The sequence below is a fragment of the Macaca nemestrina genome, chromosome 5, assembly GCF_043159975.1.
Source record: "Macaca nemestrina isolate mMacNem1 chromosome 5, mMacNem.hap1, whole genome shotgun sequence".
Lineage (NCBI taxonomy): Eukaryota > Metazoa > Chordata > Mammalia > Primates > Cercopithecidae > Macaca > Macaca nemestrina.
The window spans coordinates 23,068,892-23,088,350 of NC_092129.1; the positions used below are offsets into that span (position 1 = coordinate 23,068,892).

General features: G+C 36.8%; 1 protein-coding gene and 1 long non-coding RNA gene across 16 annotated transcripts in view; one reads left to right on the forward strand and one right to left on the reverse strand.

Moving 5' to 3' along the window:
* LOC105465504 (centrosomal protein 85 like) overlaps positions 1-19,459 on the reverse strand; it is a 311,447-nt gene that overhangs the window by 92,713 nt on the left and 199,275 nt on the right. For all 14 annotated transcript variants that reach the window (XM_011713950.2, XM_011713949.3, XM_071096359.1 and 11 more), the window contains 3 exons: positions 11,232-11,411; positions 4,207-4,359; positions 2,299-2,453 (listed from right to left, as the gene is read on the reverse strand). In XM_011713950.2, coding sequence (XP_011712252.1) covers positions 2,299-2,453; positions 4,207-4,359; positions 11,232-11,411 — 488 coding nt within the window. The remainder of the gene's footprint in view (positions 1-2,298; positions 2,454-4,206; positions 4,360-11,231; positions 11,412-19,459) is intronic.
* The window catches only part of LOC105465503 (uncharacterized), a 63,845-nt gene that overhangs the window by 13,689 nt on the left and 30,697 nt on the right, over positions 1-19,459 (forward strand). For both annotated transcript variants that reach the window (XR_977557.3, XR_977554.3), the window contains exons 2-3: positions 6,231-6,314; positions 11,318-11,433. This is a non-coding gene — a long non-coding RNA (uncharacterized lncRNA). The remainder of the gene's footprint in view (positions 1-6,230; positions 6,315-11,317; positions 11,434-19,459) is intronic.

Sequence of the window (19,459 nt, forward strand, 5' to 3'; positions counted from 1 at the left end):
TCTTTCAAAAACAGAAGAAATGCCCTATCCAGATTGTGAAAAGAGAACTGACAGTCCTAGATGGTACAATAAGGGCCTCAGACGTTTACAAATAATGGCGCCAGAGACATTTGTATTTATTATCGATGTAGTGTACTGCTGTGTAATACATTGTCATAATTATTTGCTTTTTTCAGTCTGAAGTGTAAAACAAATTATTTCTATTTCAGAATGAGATTTTTGTTTGTTTTGTTTTACCAATTCAGTGTCAAGACACTACTTCCAGACATTTCATGAGAAACAATATGTATTTAAAATATTAAAGTCTTTCAAATAAAAAAATGAGCCAGCTATGAAGAGAGGAACTGTCATGGAAAAATGCCCAATAAATTTTATTTCATTTATACATTTTTAGGTTATATAACATGTTTAATTCAAAAAGTAAAGTATCTCTTAAAGTGGTACCTACTACTGCATTACTAAGGAGCTCACCCATCTTTTTCACTTTAATTTTCAGGTCTAATGGGAAGCTTTTCTTATTTAATGTATAAATTGCAAATGTTCTTAAGTATTCATAGAACAGGAAGCTTAGAAATATTATATAAAACAGATAAATGTAATTATATAATTCACAGTCACATATACATCTGAAGTTCTTTGGAACTCAAGGAATATTATCTTATAGAGCTGAAAAAACTGTGATACCATCCTCAACCCTTTGATCCTTTATATCTATTTGAAACCAAGAGAAATTTTTGGACATGGTATCATCTCTGATAGTATCAAGATGAAATTTAAAAGTGGAAAATGTTATCTGAAATGCACCGTACTAATCTTTCCAAAACAAGAATATAAGGTTCAGTGTTACCACAAAACCTAATAAAAGATAAAGTCTAAATAAAAGAAAAGCATACAATCTAAAAGCACACAACAGAACAAAGCAACACTCAAATTATTTTCAGGTGTGGCTAATTCTGTTCCTAAAGCAACACAGCTTTAATTTATAATTATAATGCTCTATATGACAGATCAGATATAGTGTCTCTTTTCATTTTATCAGTAAGGATGAAAGAAAAAGCTATATGGTTGAATTAGTGCAGATCAGAAAGTTGTTCTGACACTAAAGAACAGGGCATAAGATGAAAAGTTATAAAAAGGAAAATTTAAGAACAAGCAGCAGAAATAGGAGACAAAAGCAGAATTAAAGGTATATGGTTTGTTTTGGGAGCTGAGATGATGAGAAACATATGTTTTCTCATTCAAACTGAATTGTCCCAGAAATCAAAAATTTTTTGGCGTTGAAACCCAAAGAAAAAAGTAGGACAAGGCATATTTAAGACTCAAAGTAGTAGTAAAGCAATATTAACATGAAATTAACATGGAATCAGATGGATTTTTATTTAAAAGCTAAGAATAAATTGAATTGTAAAATTGATGTAAGTATGAAGATTGTATTTCTTGCATTTCGCTTCTGTTCCTTTGTTGTTTTATTCTTCAGGATAGTTTTATCTATTTATAGTTGGTAATATTAAGGTTTAAGTTTTGCAAAACAGAACATCCATATCTATACATATAAAATACTTCCTTAGGTTTTTCAGGGATCCAATATTAATTTCCAAGTTTAATAAACACAAACTGAATTTGCAAATGGTATTCATTGTACTTACAACTGTATTAATTGAGTCCCATGAGGCAAGATATGTAAGTAAATCTGGAAGATAGATGGCAAAACTGCTGTATCTTTTACTTGCAGTAAAGGGAAATAGGAGCCAATTACTTCAATTTGATATATTCCATTAAGGAGTGCAGTTCGAGTATTTTGCTGGCCCCTTTTTTGTTGTTTACAATTTTTACTTATTTTTTTTGATAAAGCCATTAGATAAAGGGTTTGTATTAATATTTTCAGTCTTCATTTGTATGAGTTTTTATTTTTACTATTTTCAACAGAAACTTTTGGCAAGATATCAATATATTGTTGAGACTCCCTAATCCAAAAACCTGAAATCTGAAATGTTTCAAAATCCAAAACTTTTTGAGCATGGAAATGATGCTCAAAGGAGATGCTCATTGGAGCATTTCAGATTTTGGATTGTCAGATTAGAGATGCTCAGTGGGTAAGTACTTGGCAAATATTCCAAAATCCAAAAAAATCTGAAATCTAAAACATTCCTGCTCACAAGCAGTTTGGAAAAGGGATGAGCATCCTGTAGTACATCTTTAAATTAAGGAGAGTAAAATAACTTATAAATTAGTTTAAGTAAAATGTTTTATGAAAAATATGAATAAAATAACATAAAAGGATTCAGAAAATTTTCTTACCTCTGAACAGTAGTTACTAACTCCTTTTCTTTCTTTTTCTGGCATATTAACTGTGTCTCTTTATCTTGACACTGCTTTTTGATCTCTTCAATTTTTTTTTCTGTATCTATCAAAGCCTCTTGTAAATTCTTATTTTTTTCTTCCAGAATCTGCAGCTAAGGAGAAATTTTTTTACAGTTCATTACACATGAAATATTAAATATGCTTCTATTAGAAACTGTTACCGTGTTGGCAGGGATTGACAGACTTGTAGCTAAAAAAAAAAAAATCACACTGCATTTTATCTAGAGTATTAGCACTCCATCTCCTCTGTGTGAAAGGCACCTACAAGAATGGAATTACAAGGAAGAGAATGGGGTTAGAAATTTGTAGAAGACTAAGAAAGGTTAATTTTAAACTTATTTTTCTTTTAATTGTAATAAATATACAACTTTATACTGTCTTAACAATTTTCAAGTGTACAGTGCAGTTGTGTTAGGTATATTCACATTGTGCAACTAATCTCCAGAACTCTTTATCTTGCATAATTGAACCTCTGTATCAATTAAACAACTCCCCATCTATCCCTCCCCCCATTCCCTGGTAACCAACTTTCCACTTTCTGTCTCTGTGACTGAATTCTTAAGGTATCTCATTAAGTGGAATCATACAGTATTCGTCTTTTTGTGACTAGCTTATTTCACTTCGCAAAATATCCTCCAGGTTAATCCACATGATAGCATGTGTCAGAGTTTCTCTCCTTGTTAAGGCGAACAGTATTTCACTGTGTGTATATACCACCTTTAGTTTACCCATGTATCTAGTCATGGACACTTGGGCTGCTTCCACCTTTTGCCTATTGTGAATAATTATCTTATAAGCATGGGTGTACAAATATCTGTTCAAGACCCTTAACTGCCACCCCAATGGATGTTAGGTATTTTCTTACATATTTTCTAATACACATTGCCCTCTGTTCCTGCTCATGCAACCTCCTGCAGTCCTTAAGTTCCTTCCTGACTTTAATCTTAGTTTTTACAAATTATAAATTAATGTAAAATAAACAGAGAATGCAACATAGGTCTTACAGGATGCACAGTGACACTCCTTAGATTAGACTAATGACTCTCGAGTGAGGGTAATTTTACCCCCAGAGGACATTTGGAAATATCTGTTTACATTTTGGGTTTGGGATAAAGGAGAAGGAGCACTGCTACTGGCACTTAGTGGGTAGAGGGCAGATATATGGATGTAGAAGTACACCCTTCAATGATCAAGGCAGACCCCTGTAACAAAAAATTATCTGCCTCCAAATGTCAATAGTGCTGAGGTTGAGAATCCCTGGCTTAGAACAACTCTGGGAAGAGAATGAAGAGTAGATCTAGTGGATTTATAAATAAGGTTTCAAGACAGTGGGCCTCACCTGAGTTAGGAGAAAGACTCTGAGGTATTGTTAAGAAAAAAAAAAAAAAGTAGAAGTCAGAGGAGTGAATTGAGGTCATAGGTCAAGGTGTAAGAAAAAAATATATATATAAAGGTTAAGAAGAATGAAGAAAATAAATATCAAGAAAGATACTTAACAAAAGGTCTTGTAGAGCCTTGGTGAATCCTAGAGACTGTTGGAAAGCACCAGAACTGGGGGTGTGTGCATGTGTGTGTATGGGGTAGGGGTTGGCAGACTGGTTTAGAAACTAACTTCTACAGTAGTTAACAGAGTTACAACACAGGATCAATAGGAAGGTAATCACTTATTAACTGACAAGAAATATCTACTTATGCATGCTTAGATAAACAAAGTTTCTTATTAGAATTAAGTCCCCAAAACAGCAATTAAACACATGGATTTAATTTATAGTTAGCCAAGTTTCTAAAGAGTCAAGTTAACATGTTTTCATGTCATTTAAAGATAAGCATTTTATTTCATGTTACCTGTAGACTCTGACTCTGTACATCATCTAGAGTTGGAAGATCAGCCAGATACTTTTCCAAGGTCTCGATTCTTCTCTGCTTTTCTTTATTTTGTTCAGATTCCTTCTGGCATTTCTTTTTCAGACTACTAATGTATCGATCTCTAGTTTTAAGCTGAAGAAAACAATTACGAATCTTCATTAGTTTTGAGTCATTAAAAGATGTAGCAAAACCAACACTTTACTATTAGACACTGCTGAATTCACCAACAGTTTCAGGTTATAGCGAAGGCCACTAGCAACTCAATTAATATTTACCTTATTTCGGCCGGGCGCGGGGGCTCAAGCCTGTAATCCCAGCACTTTGGGAGGCCGAGACGGGCGGATCACGAGGTCAGAAGATCAAGACCATCCTGGCTAACACGGTGAAACCCCGTCTCTACTAAAAAGTACAAAAAACTAGCCGGGCGAGGTGGCGGGCGCCTGTAGTCCCAGCTACTCAGGAGGCTGAGGCAGGAGAATGGCGGGAATCCCGGAGGCGGAGCTTGCAGTGAGCTGAGATCTGGCCACTGCACCCCAGCCTGGGCGACAGAGCGAGACTCCGTCTCAAAAAAAAAAAAAAAAAAAAAAATTTACCTTATTTCATTCTAAGATTTACACTTGCCGGGTGTGGTGGCTCATGCCTGTAATCCCAGCACTTTGGGAAACCAAAGTGGGCTGACCAGCCTGGCCAACATGGCAAAACCCTGTCTCTACTAAAAAAATACCAAAAAAATGAGCTGGGCGTGGTGGCACGTGCCTGTAGTCCCAGCTAGTTGAAAGGCTGAGGTATGAGAATCACCTGAACCAGGGTGGCAGAGGTTGCAGTGAGCCGAGATTGTGCCACTGCACTCCTGCCTGGGCGACAGAGCAAGACTTTGTCTCAATTTAAACAAAAAACAAAAAAAGATTTACACCTAAAAAAATTTATGTCACTGAAATCAAGAGTTTAGGGGGTATTTGCTTTTACCATGGATGGCATCCTATAAATTGCCATCAATCAGGGGGCAGTAGTGATGTAGTTTTTATTGCCTACACATGTGCAAATTTGGTCAAGGCTGTTCATATCCTTGTCATTTCAATATTGTTATATATATGTACAAACTATGTGTTGAGTTTAAATGATGTCTAAAATGCCTAAACAATGTTACATTATAATTTAGTATGGAACAATGTTACTGGGTGCCCAGACAGGCACAGAAAAAAAGCCTTTGAAATCAATGAAGTATTAATCTCTGAAGGAATGACTCCGATTTCTTAGTTTTTGCATAGCTATACCCAAATGCTTTATGTGAACGAAGAGAGGAAGATACTGCAAGTAACTAAAACTATTTCATTACTAACAGACTTGCAAAGAAATTGCTTATCATGCACCAAACAATGCAACTAAAGCTGAAAGAATATACCAAATACTTAGGGGCAGATAATGGACTAGTGAAACTAATCCACACCTCAAGCAACACTACTGTTTAAGGCACTGTGTCATAACTGAATTTGCAGCATATTTTCTTTCTAAAAACCATAAAATAAAGGTGTCTTACTATTGATGTCATTTTAGGATTGATAAAGTATGGTAACTGAACACATATTTCAGTTGGTATGTACAACTGATAACGTGTACATATCATGGTATGTACACACATGATAATGATTCTAGTAAATCCCAATTCATACAGGCTGAAAGTCAGATTTTCAGGTACTTTTTACCTACCATTCCATGAAATATGCAATCTTTAAATTTCATATCTCATAGCCAAAGCTCTTTCATATTTACTCCTATTTACCTTAAATTACCAATCTTCCAAACATTTAATCCTCTTTTCAAACTTACAGGGTTCTAAAATATTTTTACAGTGTTTTCCCATATTCACTGGGAAAATAACTGGCAATAATTAGAAGTAAGATGGATTATTCTTTCAAATTTTATTAAAGCCAATACTTGTTCTTTAGCTTTAATAAAATTTGAAAGAAACTAGTTTCTTTCATGCATTTTCTAATTTCTTTCAGGTCTAATGTGTAACGATTTTTAAAACTTCATGTGGAAAAATTATTCATTTCACCAGTGACGTTAGCATCTACTTATGACCTTTGGTAAGGAGCAACACTGGTAAGACAAACACATCCTATTATGTCTTGAGGCTTTCTTAGGATTAAAGGTAAATGTGCTGGTGTGACAGTTTACCCTGTGATCTATCAGAATGGAAAACCTTACATACTGTTGGCACTGGTGGTGACCATATAATACAACTCCCTTAATACAGGTGAGGCCCAAAGATCTTTAGTGACTTAACAAGTCATAAAATCAGAAGTCGAATTTGAATCTAGATCATCTGACTGAAAATCAACTTTCTTTCAGTTCTTCCTTATGACTCATTATCAGGTTCTTATTTCAGTAACCAGCTGTGCTTGGATTTCCCATCAACCAAGCCTGCTCTAGCCTTAGCAAATGACCCTGTACATTACAGAGGTAAACATGATAAAGCAACCTATGTTTACTTAATGCTAACTTGGACTCAACTGTCTAAATGTATTAAATGTGACAAAATGATGCCTCAAAAAGCAGTGACTGGCATAGGTCTGTGTGCAAAGATGTCCTACTTTTCTTCTTTTTCTTTTGGTTGGCCAACTCTCTTTGCTGTCACGTCAAGCTTGCTTCCCTTGATCACAAATTGCTGCCAACACTCTCCTACGGGACACTGTCTCTGTTATTTGTTGGTCACATGTTGATCATACATATTCACTGGGTCTTGGGTTTTTTTTCAGCCCTGCTCACAGATGACAAGCTCACTGTTTTGTTTTTTGGTGTTTCATTTTTTTTGAACTGCCAAGTTTTGTGTTGTTCCATACAAATAGAGGTTACTCAAGTCTGAACTGCATTAATCACCTCCAGATAAATGAGGTGTCATTAGTAAATCTTCTCTATTCTATTCATACAAGGCTAAGCTTTTCTTTTCAAAGAGGAATGATGCAATACTGATATCATTCCTAGAAGGTAACAGAAAGGACAAGTTTTATAAGAGGTTCACAAATGGTTACTTTTCTTTATTGTCTGTCTCTTTAAAGAAAGAACTCAAAAGAATTCTATTATTATTACCACATTGTTTTTTCTGTCATAGAATCTGTCTTTGATAAGGATTACAGAGTAAATGCCAAAAAAACCAATATGATCCAATCTTGTGTGGACCCAAAGTGCTGTTTGTTTAGTTGATTTGTTACCAAGGAGCCTGTTCTTACTAACCTATGCGCTCCCTTCAAGAACTGAAGTCATCTCCATATGCTCTGACACAAACTCTGCCCTCTACATTTATCCCCTCTACTCAAGTTTCTCTGGTATATACATTTCCATTCTTAATTGCCTCACTCACACAGAAGCTACTCCTCTTCTTTTCCAAGAGTAACTCTACCATATTTGCATCTGTTATCAACCCTTCCCTATGTCTCCTATGAACTTGCTCCATTAGGCACCCACTCTGACAACTTTGATCTCTCTCTCATTGTTTTTTCCCTAGTCTACCTTACTGTTTTCTCTTCCATCCTGGCAAAAATTACCTGACAGAATACATTCAATATGCCAGGCACCATGAATGGTGCTACATATGCCACAGTGACACATTCAAATACAATCCCCCTGCCTTCAAGGAGCTTAGAGAGAAATTTAAAAAATAAGGATTATACAAATTGGGTTGAGCCCTGGAAAAAAAAGAATAAAATTCTATAAGCATATGAAAGGAGGAGTAGAAGGGAAAAATATTAAGCTAGATTTGAACACATAAATAGATGACTTGAAAGTGGGAGAAAAAAAGCAGCCACGTATTTACCACGCCAAAAGGCCACTCTGTGTAAAGATCCTGATACCAGAAACAAAGCCTGAGCTGTATGAGCAACTGTAACACCCAGGGTATCAATACACAGTTTATCAGAGGAAGATTGGCAGAACCTACGGATATATAATTAGGAAATGTATTTCAGGCCATGGGAAGAATTTGATTTATATTTTTAAAGACCTGGGGAGTACTGTCAGCAAGATGGCAGAAGAGCAAGTCTTGGACTCTCCTTCCCCCCAACATGTGGATTCAATTAAAAAAATAATAAAACCCCCAACATGGACAAATTCCCTTTTTAAGAAATCCAAAAATTAGTCAAGAAGCTATTGTACTCTGGGTGAATGCAAAATCAGGCACATTGAAGCAATTAAGGAAATGCAAGACACCTTCTATAATCCTACCCCCAATACAGCATATGATCAGAAGGAAACCTGCTGGGAAAGAAAATAGTTGGATCACACATCCAACATCCCAACTTTTCTGGGTGCTGTTCAGAAGACTGCCTTCTGCCTTGCCTGTCTTGGAACACTAATAGGACCACGACACTCTTGCTGCCTGGGATCACTGAGATCAGAGATGATGGTCTAGGCTAGCAGTTTCCATAGTTCACAGCTCCAGCTCAGCACACAGCAATGAGTGAAGACAGATTCAACTTTCTCCCTGTACAGGGAAAGCAATGGACAGAACATCCAACAATCTGACTTTTCAGAAGTCTGGTCAAGGGACTGGCTGAAATTTCGCTTGTCTGAGTACTGATGGGACCTAGAATACTCCCCTGAAGCCTGAAGGATGCTAACAACAAAAAAAATGAGTTAAACTAGTACAAAGATATGAAAATTCCCCCTCTCCGGCAACACTGATTAGTGAGGGTCTTCCCCTGTTTAAGGCTAGTCTGTGAGGAGTGGAAGTGATAGCTATTTTATATAATATACAGGTATCAACTTAAAGAGTGAGGAAAAATTGGTCGGGTGCGATGGCTCACACCTGTAATCCCAGCACTTTGGGAGGCTGAGGCGGGAAGATCATGAAGTCAGGAGATCGAGACCACGGTGAAACTCTGTCTCTACTAAAAATACAAAAAATTAGCCAGGCTCAGTGGTGGGCGCCTGTAGTTCCAGCTACTCGGGAGGCTGAGGCAGGAGAATTGCAGTGAGCCAAGATCGCGCCACTGCACTCCAACCTGGGCGACAGAGCGAGACTCCGTCTTAAAAAAAAAAAAAAAAAAGCAAACAAAAACATAAAGTGGGAAAAAGACACCCTATTAACAAATGGTGCTGGGATAAAGCTAGATCCTCATCTCTCACTTTATACGAAAATCAACTCAAGATGGACCAAAGACATAAGCCTAACACCTGAAACCATAAAAATTCTAGAGGATATAACATCAAAAAAACTCTTCTAGACACTGGCTTAGGCAAAGAGTTTGTAACCAAGAACCCAAAAGCAAATGCAACAAAAATAAAAATAAGTAGATGGGGTCTCATTAAACTGAAAGGCTTCTGCACAGCAAAAGAAATAATCGTCAGAGTAAACAGACAACCCATAAAGTGGGAGAAAATATTACAAACTATGCATCCGACAAAGGACTAATATCCAGAATCTATAAGGAACTCAAACAAATCAGCAAGAAAAAACAAATAATCCCCATCAAAAAGCGGGCTAAGGGCATAAATAGATAATTCTCAAAGAAGATATACAAATGACCAACAAACATATGAAAAAATGTTCAACATGACTAATTATCAGGGATATTCAAATTAAAATCACAATGAGATACCATCTTACTCCTGTAAGCATGGTCATAATTTAAAAATTTTTAAAAATAGATGTTGGTATGAAATAGAAGGGAATGTTTTTACACTGCTGGTGAGAATGTAAACAAGTACAACAACAAGGGAAAACAGTGTCGAGACTCCTTAAACAACTAAAAGTAAGACTACCATTTGATCCAGCAATCCCACTACTAGGTATCTGTCCAGAGGAATAGAAGTCATTACATAAAAAGCACTTGTACATACATGTTTACAGCAGCACAATTTGCAATTGCAAAAATGTGGAATCAGCCTATTAACCAATGAATTGAAAAAGAAAATGTGGCGTGCGCGCGCGCGCGCGTGTGTGTGTGTCTGTGTATGTATACCATGAAATACTACTCAGCCATAAAACGGAACAAAATAATGGCATTCATAGCAATCTGGATGGAGTGGGAGACTATTATTCTAAGTGAAGTAACTCAGAAATGGAAAACCAAACAGCATATGTTCTCACTTTTAACTGGGAGCTAAGCTATGAGGATGCAAAGGCACAACAATGCTATAATGGATTTTGGGAACATGGCGGGAAGGGGTGTGAGAGACAAAGGACTATACATTGGGTACAGTGTACAATGTGTAGGTGACAGGTACACCAAAATCTCAGAAAAAAACACTAAAGAACTTATCCATGTAACTAACCACCTGTTCCCCAAAAACTATGGAACTAAAATTGAAAAAAATAAAGTAAGCACTGATGAGCAAGAAAAAAGAAAATCATGGTGATCTGCTCTATGACCACTTGAATGGGAGGCTCAAAACTAAGCTGAGTAGATTAAAAGAGAAGGCTAAAACCACTGCTGCCACTATGCAGCTCATGGATCTGTACCTCTTCAATAAATTAGGGCTAGCACATGTCCTACTTAATCATGAATGATAATAAAATGGAATAAGATAAAATACGTGAAAATACTTTTAATAAAGGCAGAAAGATCAAACAGTGTTCCTGTCTGTATATTTGGCTTTTAGCTTATTATTCTGAATCAAGGGCTTCAGTTTAATAACTTAAGTTGCATGACTATTAAAGATAAGCCACCTTCATTTACCAACCCTTTATGCCCAACATGCCAAAAAAAAAAAAAAAATGAAATCATAGATTTAATAAGGAAAAGAACAGTTATTTGGTGTACACAATTGATTTTTAAAAATATTTTACTATTTGTTATAAAGATATACAAGAGCATTTCTATCCTCAAAGAAAATCCTTGGATTTCTGCAGATAGCAGAAGGCTTCTCAAAAGTTCTACAAAATTAATCACCTCCACATAAGTGTATATATAACCTTGGTATGACACCTGACAGGGTAAATGACAGACAAATAATTATATGCTGATGAAATGTTGACCTAATTCAATTTTATTACAAATACCTACTTTTTCCTCCAGTTTCTTCTTCTCTTCACTAAATAGGCTTAGTCTTTGTTTGAGAAACTCATTAAGCTGTAAAACTTCTTTCTCAGTAGATGCAAGCTTTTGCTCAAATTCCCCTTGTTGGGAATGGGAAACTGATTCCTCTGAAAATGGTGTCTGGAGTGAAGTGTTCTCATATTGTGGCTGTGAGGAAAGAAAAAAGGAGGTAAGACTTTAAAAGTTTGTCTTGAACAAATGTGAAGAAATTGGAAATGAAGTATAATATAAGGAGTACATATAGGCTGTATGAACAGACACACCTTGATTTAAATTCCAGCTCTCTTGCTTCCTAGTTATACACCATAATTAAAGCAAATTATTTATCATCTCAAAACCCCAGTTTTCTCATCTCTAAAACAGAAACAATAAAGCCTACTTTGCAGCGTTTTTTGAAGAAAGATAAAGTATGTAAGGTTCCCAGGATATAGGAGAAACTTCATGAAAAACAGCTATTATTTGACTTAAAAGTATACTTCAACATGTAAATAGTACTATATGTAAATTAATCATATAAAAGTGAAAGTTCTAAGTAAATAAATAAAAACTAAAGAAAAATGTCTTCACAGGTAATCATTTCCAGCTAATACTAAAATCAATATGCACAAATAGAATGTTTCTCTAACTAGAAAGAAAGATCCATGAATCGGGGATTCTTGTCCATCTTATATTCCCTATTGCATAGAAAAAATGGCACAAAATAAGCACTCACAAAATAATTGTTGAATGAATAAATGTATTATTGCTTCTATGGGCAAAGCTTTGAAGGAAATTCTTTTCAAAGGGAAAATATTCCCTCTCCTCCATGTAGATTAAAATCTGGAAGAGGAAGGCAGGAAATATAAATATTCCTTCAAACAACTCAGCATGTGGTTAAATGCTGTAAAAGATATCAACAAGGTACTGCAAAAGCAAAAAAAGAGGTTATTTTTCCATTTATTTAAAAAATATTTACTAAGCACATACGTTAGGCATTGTGCTAGGTGCTGGGGATTCTACAGTTAATAAAATAAGATCCCACTAGTTTAATGTGTCACACACAAAAAGACCAAAAAAAAGACAATGGAAACAAAGTGCTAAGATAGTTACATGTGCAGTAGCTAAGGGAGGGTGTTACAGAAGTAAACTTGAACTAGGCCTTGAAGAACTGACACTTTCCCAAAAGGTAAGCATGCAATTCAACCATTACATAAATAGCATTTATCAGGTCCAGGCTATTTCAAAGATGGCAGACTCACCCTTTACAAACTCAAATTTTAATCAGAGGCATAAGAGAAGCCTTTAGATGATTATAATATAGAACAGAATGAATATGGTAGCCAAAATAAAGGCCATGTGAAGTACAAAGTATTGAGAGGAAGTAGAATACATGAAGACATTGAGCGAATGACGAAAAGGCTTTTCTGGAGAGGTGGCTTTTGAGACGAATTTTGAGAAATAGGGAGATTCTGGCAAGAATGGAAAAAGGAACAGGCATTCTAGAAAGAACATTTTTTAAAAGGTTAAAAAGAATATACAAAGAATATCTTGTCAAGTTTATAGGTTACAAGTGGGCGGAATAAAAGGGAAAACTTACAAATGTAGGTCGCAACCTTCTTGTAGAATTCCAGGAATTGTGAACTTGGCTTTGTAAATCTCTATATTCCCCGGCATTCAGTCTAGTGTCTAGACTCTCAGCAAGTCTGATGAAAGGGAAGAGAAGAGAGGAAAAAGACAAGAGAGTGCTAGAAGAAATAGGACAAAGCTAGATGCAGTGAACAAGATTCACTGAGAATGAATATGGATGTATCATTTAAAGAAATTATTCTAACTAATTTAGCTGAAAAGAAACAAGGAGCTGAAATAGAGCATGGAGAACAGAATGAAGAAACTGGAAGCAGGGTGAGAGGATTTAGAGAAAATGATTGTTTAAAGATGTGAATGGAAAATTAATGTTAAAGATAACCAAGGTTTAAGATTTTGTCTAAGTAACATGGAAGATTATATTCTGGGCAGAAGTAAATATAAAGAAGAACAGTAGGTTATATAGAAAAATAGGTTATACTTAAGCAGATATACTTAATATAATTAGAGTCTATGATTATGATTTCATTTGAACATACAAGTAGAGATGGACATCAGGCAGAAAGGTAGATATGGAACTCAGGAAGATGGCTAGGTTATGAAACTATAAAAAGTTAATACAGACTTCCAGTTTCTAGCCCGGAATGTAAAGAGATCAGAAGTCACCACTCAGTCCTAAAAAATAAAATAAAAAGCTGAAAAACCTGAAATATCAACAAGTCTTCTAAAATCTGTGAGAGAAATGAGGTCACAGGGCAAACTACTGTCTTCAAAACTGGAAAAAAAGGATAGGTAGAAACAGATGATCATAAACTAATAAAGCAAAACCCCATAAGCAGAAGAGCCAGGGTGGGAAAATTTGTAACTAATGAATTGCTAGAGACTTGGTGTAGACAAATCTGAGAGTTAAAAATTCCATGGGGACCCAATCACACAGGAGGCTTCCACAGTCTGTGAGTTTTACCTCCAGGAGTACTACAAGATCTTCAGTGAGTACCAGAGGAAAATCCCCTTCTGTTTCTGGCAAGGGGAGGGGAAAAGAAACCATTTAAAATATGCCAGAGCATTCTGTTCTTAAAAATGCCTGCCCTCAGGGGAAACTATATTACCAGAGCCTAAACTGCTGGTGTTTTATCAGAGCTTAACCTAGTTGGGGTAAACGAAATAACCCAACTCCAGCCAACTCCAGCCTTCCACAGAGAGGAGGGTTAATACACAAATCAAGCTCCTTTGGCCTTCCCTGTGGAAATACCAACTCCATTGCCCTCCTGCCATCCTGTCCCGCCTAAGGGTGGGGAAAGATGAAATCTTAGAAAACTGAAGTTCAGGCCGGGTGCGGTGGCTCAAGCCTGTAATCCCAGCACTTTGGGAGGCCAAGACGGGCAGATCACCAGGTCAAGAGATCGAGACTATCCTGGCTAACCCGGTGAAACCCCATCTCTACCAAAAAATACAAAAAAAAACTAGCCGGGTGAGGTGGCGGGCTCCTGTAGTCCCAGCAACTCCGGAGTCTGAGGCAGGAGAATAGCTAAACCCGGGAGGCGGAGCTTGCAGTGAGCTGAGATCTGGCCACTGCACTCCAGCCTGGGCGACAGAGCGAGACTCATCTCAAAAAAAAAAACAAAAAAACAAAAGAAAACTGAAGTTCACAATCCAGAGGAACAAATTCACCAAAAGACTGAGACCTAATCACAGGACTATAGAATACTTCCCCTTCCCTGCACACTTTACCACTGCATTACTGAAGCTCTATTTACCACACTTACTAAACCTTGGACATCACGTCTACTTCCTACAAAAATCGCAAGACATGCAAAAAGGCAAAAAACACTGTTGAAAGAGACTGAAAAGCATCAGACACAGAGTCAGATATGGCAAAAATGTCAGAATTATCAGACCAGGGATTTTCGACAACTAGGATTAATAAGATTATGATAGAAAATGTAGACAGTATACAAGAACATACAGATAATTTAAGTGTAGAGATAAAAATTCTAAGAAAGAACAAAAAAGAAATGCTAAAGATTGAGAACACTAACAGAAATGAAGAATGTCTTTGAGGGACTCATTAGCAGAGTAGACCTGGCTGAGGAAACAATTCCTGAACTTGGGGATATGACAACAGAAACTTCCAATACTGAAAAAGAGAGAGAGAAAAAAAAAAACAAAACCTTAAAAAACAATATACAAGAACTGGGGTAAAACTACAAAAGATGTAAATACATGTAATAAGAATAGTAGGAGAAAAAATAGAGAAGGGAACAGATGCTGTATTTGAAGGAACCATAACTATTTCCCCAAATTAACATCAGACACCATACTATAGATCCAGGAAGGTCAGAAAACACCAAGTAAGACAAACACTAAAACAAAACAAACAAACAAAAACAAAAACAAAAAACAAAACTGCAAATAGGCGTATTATATTTAAACATCAGAAAAGCAAAGATAAACTCCTGCAAAAAGCCAGGGTAAGGAGAAAACCTTAATAATAGAGAAACAAATTACATCCAGCTTTGCCTCAGAAACCATGCAAACATGGAAAGTGTTGAGAGAATCAAACCGGCAGCCTAGAACTCTGACCATGGGTCCCCGGCCCATGGCCTATTAGGAACAGGGTTGCACAGCAGGAGGTAAGCAGTGGGCCAGCGAGTGAAGCTTCATCTATTTTTATAGCTACTTGCCATGGCTAGCATTACCTCCCAAGCTCCGCCTCCTGTCAGATCAGCTACATTAGATTCTCATAGGAGTGTGACCCCTACTGTGAACTGCGCATGTAAGGGATCTAGGTTGCACGTTCCTTATGAGAATCCAATGCCTGGTGATTTGAGGTGGAGCTGCGGTGGTAATTCTAGCACTACGAAGCGACTGCAAATACAGATTAACATTAGCAGAGAGGTCTGACTACACAGAGACCATAATAAATCAATTGCTTGCAGATGCATATCAAAACCCTATCAGTGAATGACAAGTAACAATTAAGTTGCATCTAGTGGCAGTCTTTGTAGTGGCAAATGAGTTGATGTACTTCAATTATACAGTTGCATCTGGTGGCAGGCTTTAAGCTAGAATCCAACACTTATTTTAGTCTGAGTAAGGCCTGCCTATTATTTGATTTCCCACTTCCATCCGCGCCTCTTTCCCAACTGTGCACTTTTGTCAGTCACAGTCTCGGTAAGCCCACAAGCTAACCCCAGCTAAAATGAATAAAAAACAAATGTTACTGGAGAGATGCTTCGAAAGAAGGACAGACTCAATGATGAGAGAGCAGAAGACTCTAAGACTGCCCACAATAAGAAAGCTACATTTAAAAGAGAATACCAAGAGTCCTACTTAAATGATGGGTTCACTGCAACAGGAGATTGACATTATAGATTTAACAGAAGATCCTGAAGAACCTAAAACAACACTGAGTGTGGACCTACTGGGAGTTGAGGCCTCCTAGCATTTGATTATGTATTACGCACATTTCCATTCTTAACTTAAAAACGCTTTCACAAGATATCAAATACTGGTAAATTGTGTTTTTTATTAAACTTTAGAACAGTGAAAACAAACGAAAAACACCTTCCTGGAACTAATTATAGCAAGGTTACAGGATACAAGGTTAACACACAAAAGTCAATCATTTTCCAGTATGTCAACAATGAACAAGTGGAATATAAAAATTCACTACCATCTATATTAGCAACCAAAAAATAAGATAGGTATAAATCTAACAACATATGTTCAGGATCTATATGAAGACAACTATAAAACTCTTCTAAAAATGTTCTAAGAAGAACTAAATAAATGAATAGATATTCCATGTTCATGGATAGAAGACTCAATACTGTGAACATGTTGTTTCTTTCCAATTTGGTCTATAGATTCAACACAATCCCAATCAAAATCCTAGCATATTACTTAGTGGACTCAAGGAACTGATTCTAAGTTTATACGGAGAGGCAAAAGACCCAGAATATCCATCACAATATTAAAGGAAAAGAACGAAGTTTGAGTACTGACATTACCCAACTTCAAGACTTATAATAAGACTACAGTAATCAAAACAATGTGGTTTTAGTGATAAAATATAAAATTAATCAATGCAACAAAATAGAGAGTCCAGAAATAGGACACATAAATATAGTTAACTGATTTTTAACAAAGAAGAAAATGCAATACAGCGGAAAAGACAGCCCTTTCAACAAATGGTGCTGAACAATTGGACATCCACATGGAAAGGAAAGAAAAGAATCTAGACACAGGCCTTATATATTTTGCAAAAATTAATTCAAAATGGATCACAGACCTAAAATACAAAACAATAAAACTCCCAAAAAAAGTAGAAAATCTAGATGACCTTGGCTATGGCAATGATGTTTTAGATATAACATCAATGCTGAATCCATGAAATGATGGACTGATAAGCTGGACTTCATTAAAATTAAAAACTTTTTCCCTCCAAAAAACAATGGCAGGAGAATGAGAAAACAAGCCACAGACCAGGAGAAATATTTGTAAAAGACACATCTGATCTAAAAACAAACAAAAAAACCTGTTATCCAAAATATACAAATAACAGGTCAGGCGCAGTAGCTCACACTTCTAATCACAGCACTTTCAGTGGCCGAGGCAGGTGGATCACTTGAGGCCAGTAGTTCAAGATCAGCCTGACCAACCTAGTGAAATCCTACATCTCACTAAAACTACAAAAACAGCTGGGTGTGGTGGTTTATGCCTGTAGTCCCAGCTACTCAGGAGGCTGAGGCAGAAAAATCGCTTGAACCCAGGATGTGGAGGTTGCAGTGAGCTGAAATTGCATCACTGCACTCCAGCCACAGCAACAGAGAGAAATTCTGTCTCAAAAAAAGAAAAAAAAAATCACATCTACATAATGAATCCTCCATTAAAAAACAAATAATACTAGGTCTACAGAACTTCTAGAGAGCTGAATATGTAGAAGTTCCCTCCTGAAGGGTGGCACCCCTGGAGATGGCATGGAATCTCTGCATTCCTTATCTCATACCTTCCCCTATGTATCTCTTCAATCTGGCTGTTCATCTGTATCTTTTCTAATATCCTTTATAACAAATGGGTAAGTGTAAATAAGATGCTTCTGAGTTCCAGCAAGTTAATCAAACCCAGGGAGGGGGTTATGTGAGCTCTGATTTATAGCCAGTTGGTAAGAAGCATCTGGGACTTGAAATTAGCATCTGGAGTGGAGGGCAGTCCTGTGATAGTGAGTCCTCAATCTGTGGGTTCTGACACTATCTCTACACATACAGTGTCAGGATTAAATTAGAAGACAGACACCCAGATGGTGTCTGCTGAAGAATATGCAGAACTGACTGCTTGGTGTGTAGGGAAACAAATACCATACATGTGGTGTCAGAAGTACTGTGCTGAGTGCAGAGCAGAGTGGGAAAAATGCATCTTTGGTTTTTCCTATATCACTACAGCTGCTTTACACATAATTGCCAGAACTTGGAAAGTATCAAGATGTCCTTCAGTAGGTGAAGGTTGTGCATGTATGGGGATATGCAGGATATGGGAAATCTTGGTACTTCCCATTTAATTTTGTAGTGAGCCTAAAACTGCTCTAAAAAATAAAGTTCATAAATTTTTTAAAAAGTTAACACAGGTGGGGCTGGGCACGGTGGCTCACACCTGTAATCCCAGCACTGTGTGCGTGTGGGGAGCGGGGACAAGACAGGAGGATCATGAGGTCAGGAGTTCGAGACCAGCCTGGCCAACATGGTGAAAGCCCATCTCTGCTAAAAATACAAAAATTAGCTGTGTGTGGTGACACACTCCTGTAATCCCAGCTACTCGGGAGGCTGAGGAAGGAGAATTGCTTGAACCCGGGAGGCGGAGGTTGCAGTGAGCCGAGATCGCGTCACTGTACTCCAGCCTGGGTGACAGAGTGAGACTACATCTCAAAAAAAAGTAAACATGGGTGCTTCTACTATAATACAAATATACGCATTCCTGGAAAACCACTGGAAAATCATGCACTAAACTGTGATATATCCAGAAAGTGGAACATTGCTCAGTACTAAAGAAAAATGAACTATCAAGTCATGAAAAGATATAGAGGAAACTTAAATACATACTACTAAGTGAAAGAAGCCAGTTTAAAAAGAGATGGTCTGAATAGTATGTACTACATGATTCCAATTACATAACATTCTGGGAAAGGCAAAACCATAGAGACAATAACAAGTTCAGTGGTTGCTAGGGGTCCAATGGATTGAACAGGCAGAGCACAGAAAATTTTTAGAGCAGTGAAACTACTCTGCATGATATACTATAATGGTGGATACATGTCATTACTAATTTGTCAAAACTCTTAGAATGCACAACACCAGGAGTGATCCTAATATGGCTTTTGAGTGTCAATGGTGTGTCAATATAGGTTCACTAATTATAAATAATGTACCCTAAGATACAAAACGTTGATAGTGGGGGAGGTTGTGCGCATGTGAAGATATGGAGGATATGGGAAATCTTGGTACTTCCCATTCAGTTTTGTAGCAAACGTAAAACTGCTCTAAAAAGTTAAGTTCATAAATTTTTTAAAAGTTAACACAGGTGCTTCTACCATAACGCAATATAGACATTCCTGAAAATCACGCACTAAAAATAAT